At 42.7% G+C, this 17,190-nt stretch overlaps 1 protein-coding gene across 4 annotated transcripts in view; it reads left to right on the forward strand.

Annotated features, from left to right (window-relative positions):
- Positions 1-17,190, forward strand: part of ACSS2 (acyl-CoA synthetase short chain family member 2) — a 50,256-nt gene that overhangs the window by 705 nt on the left and 32,361 nt on the right. For 2 of the 4 annotated variants that reach the window (XM_070247407.1, XM_070247406.1), the window contains exon 2: positions 7,987-8,182. In XM_070247407.1, the coding sequence (XP_070103508.1) occupies positions 8,094-8,182 (89 nt within the window). In that variant the 5' untranslated portion in view covers positions 7,987-8,093. Of the gene's footprint in view, positions 1-2,573; positions 2,851-7,986; positions 8,183-17,190 lie in introns of those variants that run through there. The other 2 variants (XM_001501341.5, XM_003363913.5) reach the window with 2 other exon arrangements.

A 17,190-nucleotide genomic window follows, 5' to 3' on the forward strand; every position in this document is an offset into this window, starting at 1 on the left:
AACCTGAATATTTACCATTATTTTAAGAGTTTTTGATGTAGTTCTGGAAAGGACACTTTGAGAAAGAAATAATGGTGGTGATGGTATGGCAGGAGTGGGTGGGATGGAAAAAGGTAAAAGGGTAGTGAGTGGGGAGTGTGTCTCTGGTAGTCTAGGTCTCTGAGTTCTATTCCCTGTGCCACTTAGAAACTGTGTGATCTTGGGCAAGATACTTAATCTCCTTGAGTATCGGTTTCCTCATTTGTAAAATAGAGAGAATAATAGTATCCATCTCAGAGGGTTGTTGTGGGGATTAAATAACACGTGGAAAGCTCTTAGTATAGGGCTTGATACCTACTCACTAAATGCCACAATCATTATTATCATTATTATTATTTCCTTAATCTCGTGGATTCTCATCTGGTCCAACCTGATCCATCTTCCTCCCACTCTGAGGAATTCCAACTACACTATAGCTTGCACTACTACTCCATCTCCAAACATGGGGAGGGGTTCCCTCTCTTATGAGACCTCTTGTCCAAATTTCCATTGCATAGTCCACAGGCAGAGAGAGGGGGCTGGTAAAGCTCCAGGTATATATCTCCTTCTCCAACCCCAGGCTCCAGGCCCAGAGATGACCTGGACTGCTGGAAAATCTGCTATGGGCCTAGCAGCTGCAGAGACACCTGTAGACAGGAGGGGGCAGCAGTGTGTTGGGAACAGCTCTACTGCTTGGGAGAAGGGCTGGGGAGAAGGGAGAGGGGGGTAGGGCTGCCCAGAGCTGTGTGTGTGAGGTGGGAAGAAGACCATCAGTATGTGGGACTGTGTGCCCATTTTGTGTGTTTTCTTCCCCACAGAGAGGTTCCTATCTTAGTGAGGTCCGTAGGGCTTATTATGCTTCAATGAAGTCTGATCACCCAAGTAGGGCCTGTCACAACAAAATGAGGTCTGTGCCCCTTCATGGTGTCCATTCCCTCAGTGTAGTGAGAGGGTCCTCAGTGGGGTTTGAGTCCTTTCAGTGGGGTTGACGTCTCTTAGGAAAGTATAAACCTTCTGTATCTCCTGGGAGGAAGTCCATGTCCCCTCAGTAGGGTCAGTGACCTTCAATGCCATTCATGTCTTATTAGCAGGGTCCACAACCCTTCAGTGAAATGTGAGACGTCTCAGCAAGATCTGTGCTCCCTTAGTGAAGTCCATGTGCCTTTAGTGAAGTGTGTGTCCCTTCAGTGTGGTTAATACCTCCTCACTGGGGTCCATGTCCACTCCATGGGGTCCATACCCCTTCAATGAGCCCGGAGACCATCCCCTCAGGACTGGGTTGACTCTGGATCATATGTCTGACCATGGGGAGATTTTTTTTTTCAGTTTAGGGTGTGCTGGGCTTGTGGTTAGCTGAACAACGAAACAAGGGAGCAGGTGGGAAGGGAGTCTAGGCCAGATGGGGCCACAAGCCCTGTGTAGACTTCTGAAGGTGTGGGCTTTCTGCTTCAGGCCTCAGAATCACTCTTGGAGTTAGATATTTAAGGATCCTTCCTGCCTTGACAGCCATTCTGTGAACTCATGGATGGGGTGGGCCCCTTCTTGGTGGCAAGAGCAGATGGGAGATAGAGGGTCCTGCCTGGCCTCTCATTTCTGGAGTGGAAGGGATAAAGGGAAGCCAGAGGTAATTGAGCCCAGGTGTGGCAGGTGGGAGGGGTCTCTTGGTGAAGTAAAGAGACTGGGAAGGAAAGAAGAGTATGAATGATTCTTCCTGTTTGCATAGACTTTGATATTTACATAATCCTTACAGCCTGATGAGATAAAAAGACCTGGAATCGGGAGACCTAGGTTTGGCCCTAACTTGGTGGTTGTTTGCTTTGTGACCTTGCACAAATTTTCTCCTTTCCCTGAGTTTACCATTTGTGCAGTGAGGAGGTGGGTTTATTAGCAAAGACCTGAAGGCTCCTCCTAGTCTTCACTTAATAAGTCTTATACTCGAGCTCTGGAGGGAGAGGGAAGACATATGCTCGGGGGTGGGAGAAAATCTGAGCTGGGCCCAAGATTAGCAGAGAGGAGGTCCTGTCCCCAGGCCATGCCCTCAAAGTCCACGGGAGGAGTTTTTCCTAAGGACAAAGGTGAGAGGTTTACTCAGAATGGAAGGATAGTTCCTAGAGGGGAAGAGTCTGAAAAGAACCCTACTCCATCTGGCTTTCCAACTCGGTGGGGTGACAGGTTTGTGCAATCAGACCACGGGGTGGTTCCGCGATGGGCCTGACCCAACTCTTCTCATCGAGCCAGCTCTTTCCTGCTCGAGACCCCACCCCACCCTGGTCACTCCATGGTCCTGCCTCCTCTCCTGTCACATCCAGCCCCGCCACTCCCCGTCACTCCATGGGCCCACCTCCTCTCCTGTCACGCCTGGCCCCGCCCCTTCTGCTTTCCCTCTAACGGCCCCTCCCGTTCCGCAAGTCAGCTGGGCCCCTACGCGCCAGGCAATGCTCGACTTTTTCCTATCTGTGTCTTTGCTAACCTTGGTCCCGCCCCGACCGGGCATGGCCCCGCCCCTCCTGCCCACCGAGACCTGACTAAGCTCCGCCCCTACCCGCCCCTGAGGCCCCGCCCCTCGGCCGGCCTGTTTTCCCCGCCTGTGCACCCGCCGCAACCGCAAAGGCGGCTGCTGTGCAGGTCAACTCGACGCGATGGGGCTTCCCGAGGAGCGGGGCCGGAGCGGCGGCGGCGGCGGCGGCGGTGGCAGCGGGGCCCGGGAGGAAGCGGGAGCCCGGAGCCGGGGGCGGCGCTGGTCTCCGCCGCCGGAGGTCAGCCGTTCGGCGCACGTCCCCTCGTTGCAGCGCTACCGACAGCTGCACCAGCGCTCTGTGGAGGAGCCGCGAGGTGAGGCCGGGCCTGGGGGCTCAGCGCGGAGGGGAGGAGAGCTTCCAGCGGAGCGAGGAGTCGCCGGCCTCCCCTGAGGAGACAGGGGTTCCCTGGGGGAGTTGAGTCCTTGAGGAAGTGGAGGTTCGGCGAGGGAAGAATCGCCGTTCTTTGAGGAGAGGGAAAAGGGGTGCTGGAGGAGATGGGGGTTCTCGGAGGAGGAGGCTCCTGTGAGGAGACGAGGGTCCCTAGGAGCTGCGGAGTTCCCTGACCACTTGGGGGTTTCATGGCACGTGGTTGCCGTGAGGAAGTGGGGCTTCCGTGGGGGAGAGTAGAAGTTTCATGAGAAGAGAAGGAGAGTTCCTAAGGTGAAAACAGGGGTTCCCAGGGGCGAGGGGGCGCCCTGAGGGCAGGAGGGCCGCCAGAAGAACTTTCTCTGCCCCCTTGTGCACCGACTCAGCCGCTGCCTCCCGACACCTTTAGCCAGTGAATTCGTCTCCACTGTTGAGGGGCAGCAGCCGGTCTAGTCCCCATCCTGGGGTCCCCACAATTAGTAATGGAGTCCCAGATCTTTTTTTTCTTACTGTTTCAATTTTTTTTTTGCCTGGGAAACATTGGCCCTGAGCTAACATCTGTTGTTGCCAATCTTCCTCTCTCTCTTTTTTTTCTCCCCAAAGTCCCAGTACATAGTTGTATATTCTGGTAGTAAGTCCTTCTAGTTCTGCTGTGTGAGCCCCTGCCACAGCATGGCTATTGACAGGCAACGGTGTGTTTCTGCACCTGGGCACCCAACCCGGCAGTTGAAGCAGAGCCCTAAACTTTAACCTATAGGCCTCAGGGCTGGCTCCCAGATCTATTTTTAACATTTCACAAGTCCCAATGGAAATTACCCAGTATAAGACTGAACAAGTCACTAAAATGTTTTTTTTTTAATTTAATCTGGGATTGTAATAACTCAGAAATTCTGATAGATAGTTCCTTGTCTTTAAGAATATGCAAGGAAAATTCCCTACACTTGGGGGGCCAGCACGTGGCCTAGTGGTGCCCAGGTTTGGTTTGTCAGGGACCTATACCACTTGTTGGTGGCCATGCTATGGCAAAGACCCATGTACAAAATAGAGGAACATTGGCAACAGATGTTAGCTCAGGGCGAATCTTCCTCACCAAAAAAAAAAAAGCAAAAACCCGTACCATTACCCTCAGACTGAGTAAGGGGTCGAAACTGTACCTAGTTTGGAAGGCAGCATGATGTTTGCCAGTGGGACAAGCACAGGCCATTAATCAAACCCAGAAAGGTATAGATTTAGATCCTGGCTCTACCACTCATTTACTGTGCAGTCTTAGGCAGATTTTAAAAGCTGCCTGAGATTCTTTTTCTTCATTTATGAGATAGGGATAATAATACTTGCCTCGTAGCTTTGTATGATGACTAACGGAATCAGTAAAGTGTGCCTTATAGTGTTGCACAGCAGGCATTTAATATATGGTGATTAGTAACAATAAGAACAACGTGGATGAAGCAATTACTAAGTAATGCAAGACAGGATTGAATCAAGTATACAATGGTTGATTGCTGCAGGCAGTTTCCAAGTATGAGTCCTCAGGTCTCTTTTCCCTCTCTTCCCTCTGTATTTTCTCCTGTCATGAGTTCATCTGTTTCCCAGGGGTGAACTATTACTGCCACAATAATAACTCCTATCTATATATTTAGCTCTGTACCCAGGATTTCAATTATGCTCTGGTCCTAAATTTCATTGATCTGTAGACCATTTTATTCACACGCCTTGATGTTATATCATATTTAACATGACTGTGGCTGGGATTTACCAATTTTCTCTCCCAAACCCTCCCTCATCCTTAATTTTCTAATCCCTGTCAATGGCACCATTCCCAAACTGTAAACCTCTTTCATCATTCTTTCCTCTAATAAGATCTATCTATCATTTATAGATGATCTATAATAATAAGATATGATCTATAGTAATATGATCTAGCTATGATTTAAGATCATTTGTAGATAGATCTTATCTGTATATCTTATTATGTATAGATTGCTTACTGCTTACTAATCACAAATAATCCTGTTTGGTTTAATGTACAGACTGTTATCATCTCCATTTTACAGAGAAGGAAACTGAGGCTCAGAGACGTTAACTTGCACAAGGTCACAAAGCTACTTAGCAGTGGAGCTGGAATTTGAACCGAGGTAGTCTTCACTGAAGAACCTATACTCCTAATAGCTGTGCTGTTCCTCTTCCCTGACCCTGCAGTCTGCCTTTCATCAAATTCTGTCAAATACTCTGCAAATTTCTCTCAGATTACGTTTTCTTCCATTCTCACAGACGCTTTTAACTCAAGGAAGCAGCCTCTCTAATTGGTTCCCTAGTCTCATCAATCTTCAATCGCTCTGGTAGATTTACCTAAACACTATTAGATTGATATTCTGGAAACACTGCTTTCATATGTTACTTCAGAAACTTGCAGTAGTTCCCTATTTCCTCCAGTTTCAAATAAAAATCCTGCCTTTCTTTCCAGTCTCTGGATAAGTACCCCACCCCACCTTTCTATCCTTATCTGCTGCTCCTCTCTACCACACCTCTCATTCTAGACAGGTCATTCTCACTGATATACTGGAAATGCAGAAGTCCCTTTCCCACCTGCTTGCCTTTGCCCCTTTCCTTCTGCTCCTCTCTACCTAGTCAAACCCCACCAATTCCACAGAGCGTTCCCTGATCATCCCAGTCATGCTCATCTTTCCCTCTTCTGAACTTCTTTAGTACTTAGAATGTGTGCCAACAAAGCATCTCAATTTCAACACCTCCACCAAAAAAAACCCGAAAAACAAAACAAAGTGATCATAAAACTCAGGTTTTCTTCACTCCTTGTTGATGGACATAAATGTGGTTTATAAATAGTTTTACATAATCTATGCCCACTATTGTCACTTAAAAATATTTTTGAGTAGACACACATACTTAATGTAGTTGTAACAACATGGACTTTAGAGTCAGATCTGATTTTGTATTCTGGTTTCTAGCCACGTGGTCCTTAGGAGAGTTTCCTGAGCTTCAGTTTTCTCAACTATAAAATTAGGATAATTAACGTGTATTTCATAGGGCCATATAAAGATTACATGAGATTAGCTCAGTCCCTGGGACATGAAAGGCATTCACTAAAATGCCAGTTGTGTTTGCTTTCTCTTTAATGGTATTTAGTATTCTATTGTATTACTACTAGCATTACAATATTATTAGTACTAGTTTTCATCAGTTTTTTTATTGTTGGGCTTTTGAGTTGTTTCCAGTTTCACTATTTTTTAATTTTCTTTTTCTTTTATTTGAGGAAGATTAGCCCTGAGCGAACATCTGCTACCAATCCTCCTCTTTTTGCTAAGGAGGACTGGCCCTGAGCTAACATCCGTGCCCATCTTCTCTACTTTATATGTGGGACACCTGCCACAGCATGGCCCAACAAGTGGTGCACAGGTCCACACCCGGGATCCGAACCTGTGAACCCTGGGCCGCCGAAACGGAACGTGCAAATTTAACCGCTGTGCCACGGGGCTGGCCCCTCCAATTTCACTTTTATAAATAGTGTTGCTATAAACATCTCTTTAGTAATCTTTTTTTTTCCTTTGGGATTATTTTCTTGGTATAGGTTCCCCAAAGCTGAATTAGCACATGAAAGGGTATAAAAAATTTATGGCTCTTGTCAGGCATTGTCCTGCTATCCACTAAGATTGTGTTGATTTCTTATAATGCCATTATTATATAAAAATATCTGTTTTTCCAGGGCCACTTAGGCATTGGCTTTAATCTTTCTTTTAATCTTTGCTAGTTTCATCTTTCACCTAGTTTGCTAGGTGTATAATGGCACCTTGGGGTTGATTTAATTTGGATTTCTTTAATTGATTGCAATGTGATTTAGCTTTCAATTATATTCTGTTTTGTATATTGAAAAATATTTCATGTGTTAATCTTATCTCTCCAACTAGATTGTATCAACTAAATCATGTAATCTTGAGCAAGTCACTTTACCTCTATGAATTTGGTTTCTTATCAGTAAAATGAGGAGGTGATAATCTCGAAAGTTCCTTCCATTGTTATGGTTCTAAGGGTCTCTCTCCCCTCTAGCTGCTGATCCAGTACTGAGAATATCCTAAGTACTCGGCAGTTGCATGTTTATCTGCTGAGTACGTTTTCTCCACTTTAGCCAGGCACATATTTCAAGACTGTAAATCTGATCATGTCCCTCTGCTGCTTGAAATTCTGCAATGACTTTCCATTGCTCTTAGGACAAATACCAAATTCCTTATCATTCCCAGAAGGATTGCATGATCTGCCCAGTTTATGCATCAGTTCCTGCTATTCTTCCTCTTATTTTCAGTGCTTCAGCCTCAAGCGCTAACATATACCCTTGGTTCCTTCCTATCCCGTAGTACTCTCTTTCCTGGTAGGGGAGTGGAGAAAAACTCCTATTCATCTCTCAGATTTTAGCAAAAATATCTTTCTCAGGAAAGTCCAAATCTTGAGTTAGTAACTGTGTAACCTTGGGCAAGTTATTTAACCTCTCTGAATCTTGATTTTCAAATCAATAAAATGAGAGTAAACATAAAGCCTACCTCCTAGGATTGTGGTAAGGCCTAAATGAGATAATACATATAAAGAGTTTAAAGCAACATCTGGCACAGAGCACGTAACACTTGGGCAAGTAATAGTAGGGGAAAGAGCTGCTCCCTAAATAATTACTAGAGTGAATGAACAAATTAAGAGATAGAAATGGTCATGGAAGGCTCTGTGTGTAAATTATTTCTTCCTTTCACTAATTAATTCATTAAAAAATTTGCTTATTGCTTACAATGTGCTAGGCCTTATGATAGACATAGGCTATGATTTGAATAGATGGTGAAAAATGGAGTGGTAGTTTTGAGTAGGGAAGGCAGAAATTTGAATCAAGATTCAGCTCAGGGGAATAGAAGGTGAGTTGGGAGAGTGGTGAGTGATAAGATTAGACAGGTAGAGGAGAGACCCAGGTGATGGGTCCCAGAGTACAGGGCAGAGAAGTTGTGAGTTGGTTCTGTGCATAGACTGGTAAGCCATCTGAAGATAAATATTTCTGAGAAGCTTAGTGATGTCTTTGCTTCCCCTTCTGTTGCAGAGTTTTGGGGAGACATTGCCAAGGAGTTTTATTGGAAGACCCCATGTCCTGGCCCATTCCTCCAGTACAACTTTGATGTGACTAAAGGGAAAATCTTCATTGAGTGGATGAAAGGAGCAACAACAAACATCTGCTACAATGTGCTGGATCGAATTGTCCATGAGAAAAAACTTGGCGATAAAGTTGCTTTTTACTGGTAAAAACATCTATCTTATAGTCTGTGATAGATAAAAAGAAACCCTTCACATTTAAATAGTGTTTCATAGTTCACAAACTACTTTAAAATCCATTAACTCATTTGATGCTTGCAACAACCCAGTAGAGTAAGCAGAGTATTGTTAACTTAATGTCTCAAGTGAGGAAAAATACCTCAAGAAGGTTAAATGGCTTTATGTCACATAAATAATATGTGAGAGAACTGACATCCAACTCTAGTGTTCTTGGCTTGTAGTTGGAGAGGAAAGAGGGGAGAGGGTAAATGGAAGAGAATAGGAATGAGTAGCTTGGCTTTCTTATTCTTGCTTTGGGAGGAAAATGGGTATTGGGTTTTTCACTACCACCACCACTGTTAGCATCATTGCCTTTTACTGAGCTGTATACCAGACACTGTGCTCAAGTGCTTAACAAATATTATCTCATTTGATGCTCACAACAACTAAGATTGCACTATTTATTTTCCTCATTTTACATCTGTGATAACTGAAATTCTAAGACGTTAAGTGACTTTTCTGAAGTCGTACAGCTGGCAAGAAGCAGAGCTGAGATTCAAACTCAGGTAGTATAATTCCAGAGCTTACACTCTTAACCCTGACACTACGTATACTATCCCTCTGATTCCTTACACTAGCCTCTCAACAGCTTTGCAAAATGGGTTTCCTTAGCTCCATTTTACAGGTGAAGAAATGAAGCACAGAAGGGTTACAGAATGAGTAAGGTAGAGCCAGGATTCAAACCTAAGTCTGTCTGACTCCTTGTTTGTAATGCTAGGCTGTGCTGCCTCCCCAGTGGGAATTTTCTAACACCCCTTCCTCCTGGCAACATAGCTCTATAGGAGGTATTAATATACTGAACCCAAATAGGACCTTGAAGTTTCAGATATTGGGTGTTGCTTCTGCCACCATGCATGAGCATTCTGAGAATTTGATCCTATTTCTTTTTAAGTGGGCCAATAGGAGCAGTTTGGATGTTTTATGGAAGAGTTAAATTCATGCTCATTCAAAATTTGCCCAATTATGACATATTAAGAAGAAGCCTAACCTGAGAGAGAGGAAATTTAGGCTGTCATTTCAACTGTGCCATTCACTTGCTATGTAACTGCAGGCAAGGTATTTAACTCTCTGTGAGTCAATTTCCTCTTCCATAAAATGGGGATAATAATTCTCCCTAGATTGTTAGGAGAACCAAATGAGACAATGTTGTGAAAGTATTTATTTATTGGAAAACACTATACAAATGTGAAACATTGCCATTGTTCAATTTGAGATCACTTTGCCACTGAAACTCATGGTCTATATGTCTGTTGGAACTTTCTTTAGCTCCTGCCCTGGGACTTTATGCTTGAGCTCCAGCGAATACCTGGGCCCACCTCCTAGGTTCCTTAGGGATCAGAAAACCTTTACAGATCTGCAAAGGAGATTTGTTCCCTGGTTTGAAAATAATTCAGGTACATGATGAAAGACTGAGAAAACACAGGCGAGAGTTGTTCAATCATTAGAGATTGCTGCAGAACTCTGAGAGGCCCTTCTTTCTAGTTCCCCTACTGTCCACACCTGAACAGGCTTTAGAGAGCCTCTCTTTCCTCATTTGTAAAATGAGGGGAGTAGAATAGACCAGTGTCATCCAAAGGATGCTCTAGGAACTACTAGTTACTAGAGATATTAGTAGGGGCTTCTTAATTCATGAAACAAATGAGTCTGGGAAACAGTACATAATAAATTGCCTTTTGTGGGATTCCTAATGTATGCTAACGTAGTAAAGTCTCCAAGAAGTCCTATGGTAAAGACATCTGATTAATTTTGTTTAACATGGGATTCCAAAATTTATTTGAGCCCCAAACACTTTTTGCAGCAGTCGTTAACATCATAAAAAGCAGTATTCCATGGAACACCAATTTGGGAAACACTGGATTAGATAATCTCTAAACTTACTTCTAGTACAATATTCTGCAACTTCATAACAAGCCATACTCACTCCATTTTTACAGTGGTCAACCAACTGACAAGAATTTTTAAAGATACTGGGTGCTCATCCCTATATTAGGTGTAATGGATACAAGGGTAGAGGAATGGGAGACAAGTTCCACAGAGGTCATTATTATTCAATTCTTTTGTTTACAGTAAAGCAAAAGTAAGCTACAAATAAATAAGAAAGTAAAGTGCAGATACGCCAGATTTATGGTTACTTTCCTTTGTTTTTTTTTTTTTTTTAAAGATTTTATTTTTTTCCTTTTTCTCCCCCCGGTACATACTTGTATATTCTTCATTGTGGGTCCTTCTAGTTTTGGCATGTGGGACACTGCCTCAGCGTGGTTTGATGAGCAGTGCCATGTCCGCACCCAGGATTCGAACCAACGAAACACTGGGCTGCCTGCAGCGGAGCGTGCGAACTTAACCACTCAGCCACGGGTCCAGCCCCTCCCTTTGTTTTTTTTGAACAGATGTTTTATTGAACATAAAATCCATAAATAGATCCTCACAAATGTGGCCAATTGATATTTTATTGTGGTAAAATACACATAAAGTTCGTCACCTGAACACTTTTAAAGTGTACAATTCAGAAGAATTTAGCTCATTTGCCAATTGATTTTTGACAAAGGTGCAAAGAGAATTCCATACAGAACAGATTGTCTTTTCCATTTGTTTTTAAATAAGATGCTTATACTACTATTTCGTCATCTTTTTTGTTTTTTAGAAAGTATTGACTTCCTATTATGATAGATGAGAATTTAATTCTTGTATACGCCTCCAACTTCTTTCTCTCGTCTTCCCAATATAATTATAGCTCTGTTTTTTAGTTAATTTAGAATCAGTGTTTATGTAAGAGTAATATATTATGATTGCATTTCCTTTTATGTATAGATTTTTGTTTTCTCTGAAACATTGCCTGCAATTTTTCTTGCACTATTTGCCTTTATCATAAATTCAATATTTCACAAACTGTCCATCATACCATTTATTCTGTGAAGTCCTCCTTTTCCCCCAAAGTCCTTTGTCTTGGAGCCCACCTTCTTCCTGCTCTAATTTTTATTGGTGTTTTTAAAAATGACATTTTTCAGTGATTTGCTCTGGTTGATATACTTCTTATGAGCCACAGTATGACTTTCTTTTCAACCTAAACCGTGTCATTTAGATAGCTGTAGTGGCCTTAGCAAACCACATTTGTAGCTCAGTCCATGTTTTGAGGCGTATCTTCTACATGTACTGAAATAGTCCACAAAGTAAATAGTGCTCTTAGGAAAGTTCTCCAGTTAGCCAGAACAGAACCATAGTAAGGAAGAATTCGACCTTTTACTTTTGGCTTGACACACTGTAAATGTTCATGGAATAATAGTATTTTTAGAACTTGAAGTGATTGTTTAGAGTCCATTCAGGCCAACTCTCTTTACAGATGGGTAGATTAAGGGCCAGGGAGGCTAAGTGATTTGCTTAAGGGTCATATACCTGCTTGGAGACAGAGCTGAGACTAATCTCCAGATATCCTCACTCCTAGTCAACTACTCTTTTCACCACATGATACTACTTCATTATTCTAGTTGTCCAACACTTGACTGTGAAGTTGAAAAGAGAAATTAGCTATATTAGCCATTAAAAATATCAGATAAAATGTGTTGTCAGGTTTAAATGGCCCAGACTTTGGTCTCGTGGAATTTACATTCTATTTGGGAAAACCAAATAAGCTTGTATAAAACAGCCTGAAAGCAAGTATGGGCCAAACTGCAAAGAGCCACTTACGCAAATAGTTCATAGAAGGGAGAAAGCATTGTAGGGAGGCAGTATAACAAAAATTAGAATAGGTTTTGGTGTCAAACTAACCTAATCTGAGTCCTGTTTCTGCCACTAACTAGCTATATGATTTTGTACAAGTTACTTCATGTCTTTGAACTTCAGTTTTCTCAACTGTAAAATGTGGCTAAAAATAGTTTTTATCTCATGGAGTTGTCAATTGAAGAGGATTGAATAGGATAACAAATCCGTGTGTCCAATTCCTGGCACATTGAAAGCACTCAATAAATATTAGCCACCATTATTATTATATCGGGACAGTGAGAAGACCAAGTCTGTCTGGAGTAAAGGGTTTATACGGGGAACAATTTATTCATTCAATAAATACTTAATGAGAACTTATTATGTACCAGGCACTATTCTGAACAAAGAAAGTCCCTGATCTCATAGAGGTTATATTCCAGCTTGAGGAGACAGATGATAAACAAACAAACTAATAAATACATGACAAGTAGTGATAAGTGCTATAGAAAAATACAGAGCACTGTAAGAGAAAAGAGAATGATAATGAAAAGTGGGGATTGATAAGGGAAGAACTCCCTGATAAAGGTGACATTTGAGCAGAGATATGAAGGAAATGGAGCGTGCCATGTAGATAAGTTGGGTTGGGAAGGGGAAATATTCCAGGTGCATGGAAGAGCTAATGCAAAGACCCTGAGGTGGGCGTGTGCTGCTGCCTGATGTGTTTGAAGACCAGCTAGGAAGTTAGTGTAGCCGAAACAGTGTGCACTAGAGAAAGAGAGAGTAGTAGGGAATGAGGTCAGCAGGGCACTAGATCGTGTAGAACCTTGAAAGTCAATATAGACTTTTTTGAGTTTTATTCACAGTGAAATAGGGAACCACTGGACAATCTTGAGCATAGGAGTGACAATGATTTGACTTTTACTTAGTATCTGTCTTTTGTGTGGAGGATAGACTGCAGAAGGGCAAGAGTAGAAGCAGGGAGACAAATTAGGAGGCTATTATAGAAATCCAGGTATGCAGTGATGGTGATTTAGACCATAGTAGTAGCTTGAACATGGTTAGAAGTGGTCAAAATCTGGAACTATTTTGAGTGAAGAGCTCGTGGAATTTGCTGACTTGGATTGGATGTGGCAAGTGAGAGAAGGAGCAATCAAGGTTGTCTTCAACAGTGGCTAAGGTCCAGGAATGGGAGATCTTGACTATTTTTAGAGACATATGAAAGGATTTTATGCAGGGGAATGATGTTCTCACAGTTTGGCTTAAGAAGATTAATCTGGATACATATGGATGTGGGAGTGTGAAGCCAGAGAGCTGGGAGTTTGTTATTCAGGGTAGAGATGCCTGAACTGGGATACTGCTGGTGGGAAAGGAATGGAAAGATGAAATTTTAGAGTAATTTAGAGGAAAGAAGCCAACATTGGTAATTGGATGTGTAGATGGTGGGGAGAAAGTGAGAAAGAATCAAGGGTCCTCTTAGTCTATGTAACACATTACCTCTTTCAAAGGCACATGTTCATCTGGTTCAAGGGCTTATAATTTGTCCTCCAAACAAAACTTTGGTTTCACCCATGCACTCTTCCCCCTAGTGTGGCAGGTAGAGGCATTAATGGGGATTTATGTGTATATGTGTGAGAAGATGATCAGTGACAAAGTTACTAGAATCGTCATTCAGGGAGAGAAAGGCAGTGAGGGATATTAGGGGTAGCTCACGGAGTGAGGGCTGGCTAGTTGAAGGGACACTGGGTGACAGTAGGGGGTTTGGGGAATTAGTTAACGAGTTTATGGGGAAAGGGTGGAAAGAGTGGTTGATGGCTATTATTCTGGTGATATATAGCAGCTGCTCAATATCGAGGTTCTCGGAGAGGACCCCAGTCTCCAAAGCCCAATAAATTTGGTGTAGTCCATTCCTTCCACTGTTTGCTTTGGATTGCTTATGGCTGTCCTTATCTCTGCCCCATCTCACCCCTCATCCTCAGCTGAAATCACCTGGTCTCTCCACAGGCTCTGGCTTTCATTCAATTCTTCCTTAGAAACTGGAGCTTCTGAGAAGCAGGTGACTTATCTTAGGATGGAAGCTCTGCTCTCAGGATCCCCGTATGCCTCTGAGTATGAATTCCAGAGTGTGATATTTAGAACTTTCCAGATCCCTGTAGATTATGTGTGAGTGTGTGTATTTGAGAAGGTAGGGATGGTTGGGAAGGTGAGACAAGCCCACGTTCTGACAAGGAGAAGACTGTCAAGGTGACATGAGCCCTAAAGTGTGTTGTCCTAGCATTCGTGACCAAGAACTCTGTTAATTATCTAGGTCCTGTCTTGAAGTTTATTTCAATGATATGGGAAGGGAGGAACTTTTTGTCCTTCATCTATATCTTCACTGGTTTCACAACAGTATATTTACTGATTAAAATGCTTGGTATGGAAAAACACTCATTTGAGAAAGAAGATGGCCTTCTTCTTCTCAGACCATTCTCAGGCTTCAGACCATTCTCTTCCCGTCTCTGAGCCTCCCCTTTGTGAGAGTGGTGGGAGATGAACTACAGATACACTGCAAGGTCCCTTCCAGGTCTGATATTTCAGGATTCTATGATTGTGTCTGAAGAGGAAATGGTTTTAGAAGTTGTGTTGCAATCTGCAGTGATTTTATGGCACTCAGTAGGCAGGCTGGGTTTCTGTTGACATAGTGAAAGAAAGAGAGGATTTTAGATTTGGGGTGAAGGAGCTGAGGAAGAGTCTGTTTCCCTTGCCTGGGAGCAGTACTGTCGCTGGTATGATGGGAGATATGTGGGAAATAACTGTTGCTGGGAACAGTCTTTCTCCATTTGAATCAGGTGGGCAGATTATGAAGCAGGGCTGGAGGATTTCGTGTCTAAGGTGGATCTCTAATCTGCTTCTCTCATTTCTTCCTGAGTTTCGTGACCGTTGATGCCTTTAAGAACCCCTGCCTAAAGTGGTAACTCCAACTCACTAGTCACTTTTTGAAAGTAGGTGGGATATGAATAATAAATGTATAATAATAATAATATTATATATTAATATATTATTATATATACTAACATATGTAATAATAAGTATATAATAAATGGGGACTGTCTTGAAGCCTGATTCAGTGTCCTGAGCTCCATGTCAGCTACTTGAGTTTGTGTCTGGGCTGACTTCTTATACTCATGTGTTCAGTAAATACTTAAGGAGGAGAATGACTTTAGATAATCCCTTTTCTGAGCCTTCTTTTTTCCCACCTGTAAACTGTGGTTGGTGAACAGGATACTTGCTAAAGTTACTTCTGGCAGTGACATTCAGAATAGTTGTCACAACTGTAAGGAACTGCAGTGACAGGCAGCTGGGAGAGGTTGAGGGAAGGGGAAGAATCCAGTACCAGCCTGCTGACCTTTGAAGATAGCAAATAGTCAGGTAGGAGCGTGAGTTCTTGCCTTAGGAAGCCTCACAGTTATAGCAGTAATTACAGAAGGCACAGAGCCAAGGATGGGCCTTCCCCCTTTCCCTAGATTTGGGATGGGAGAGACTGGGCCCTAGTAATGATCCCCACTTTCTGATACTTTGAACCTCTATCTGAGAATTTGAGACTCTCAGTTCTAGTCCTTTAAAGTCATTTGGTCCGCTTCCTATACAAAGCGGAAATTGTAGTCCCAATATCTCCATCCCCAACAATCTCCGTAAGTGATCATTCTGATTCTAGAGCACTACCAAGATGACAGAGTTCATTCACTACCTGTCCCATTGTTGAGCAGCTCTGTTACCACATTCTTAGATATATTGCCTCACTAGAACTTTCTCCGCATTCTGTCCTCTTCCCTTGGTCTTAGTTTTATGTTCTGGGACCACATAGAATGATCTTTTTTTTCCCATAAGACATCCCTTCAGATATTTGAGGACAGTTATTATATCCCTTTGCTAGGCTGAATGCAGAATTATAGAAATTTAAATCTAGAAGATGCCATTAAGATCATTTAGTTCAGTAATTTTCAATTTTTTTTAAAGTATTAGAATCCTTTTATTCAAATAAAATTAACAGGAGTAGGCTCTGGACTCTGCTTGGATTTCAGTCCCTACTCTAACACTTATTAGTTGGGCAAGTTGCCTCACCTCTTTAAACCTCAGTTTTCCCATCTGTAAAATGGAAATAATAATAGTTCCTATGACATAGATTGTTGTGAGGAGTATGGAATAATTTGCATAAAGGGCTTAGTGCTTTGCAAACAATGTGTTCGCTATTTTTTTTTTTTTTTTGAGGAAGATTAGCCCTGAGCTAACTACTGCCAATCCTCCTCTTTTTGCTGAGGAAGACTGGCCCTGAGCTAACATCCGTCCCCATCTTCCTCTGCTTGATGCGTGGGATGCCTACCACAGCATGGCTTTTGCCAAGTGGTGCCATGTCCGCACCCGGGATCTGAACCAGCGAACCCCGGGCCGCCGAGAAGCAGAATGTGCGAACTTAACTGTTGCACCACTAGGCCAGCCCCTGTGTTCGCTATTTTTATTGTTATGCCAAAGCCCCATACCTAAAACAGGTAAGAGCAGCGCTGATCTGGTTGAAGCATGGATGGGAGGACCGGAGCCCCATTCAGTTGGCTTCTTCACTTTGTCACTGTGGTCCCTATGAGGTATGTGTGTGAGATCTCTAGGGATTTACAAAACTTATTTTGAAAACCCCTGATCTAGTCCAGTGTTCTTGTGTTATGGATGAAGACATACTGAGTTCACATTCCCAGGTCCTTGTATGCTGTGGTTTCGTCATCCTTCATCATCCATGTCAGTCTCCTCTAGACATACTCTAGTTGGTTAATATCTCATTAACTATTCTAGATATGGTCTGCCTTAGACAGGGAACTATTACCATTCTTTGCTCTGACTGTACATATCTAAGAGTACATTAGCCCCATTGACAGCCACACTTTACCACTCAACTTACAATCTCCCATAATACCTAAGGCTTTTCTGTTTATTCTAATAATAAACTATATCTCCTCTGTGCTGTACTTGTATATTTGTTCCCTTGTTTTTTTGAACCTGGGTATGGCTCATAACAACACTTGACAGATGAGGAACTTGAGGCTCAGAGAGTGGAAGTGACTTGGTCAGAGTCACATAGCAGTTGTAACTTGTTCTGGACAGATAACGCTTACATTCTTACACTGTGCTTCTATTTAGCTTCTTTGACAATTTGTCGCTTGTCTAGTAAATAGTTTACTTAGAGGGTTTAGGGCTGGCTTTAGAAATGTTG

This window comes from Equus caballus, chromosome 22 (genome assembly GCF_041296265.1).
Source record: "Equus caballus isolate H_3958 breed thoroughbred chromosome 22, TB-T2T, whole genome shotgun sequence".
Lineage (NCBI taxonomy): Eukaryota > Metazoa > Chordata > Mammalia > Perissodactyla > Equidae > Equus > Equus caballus.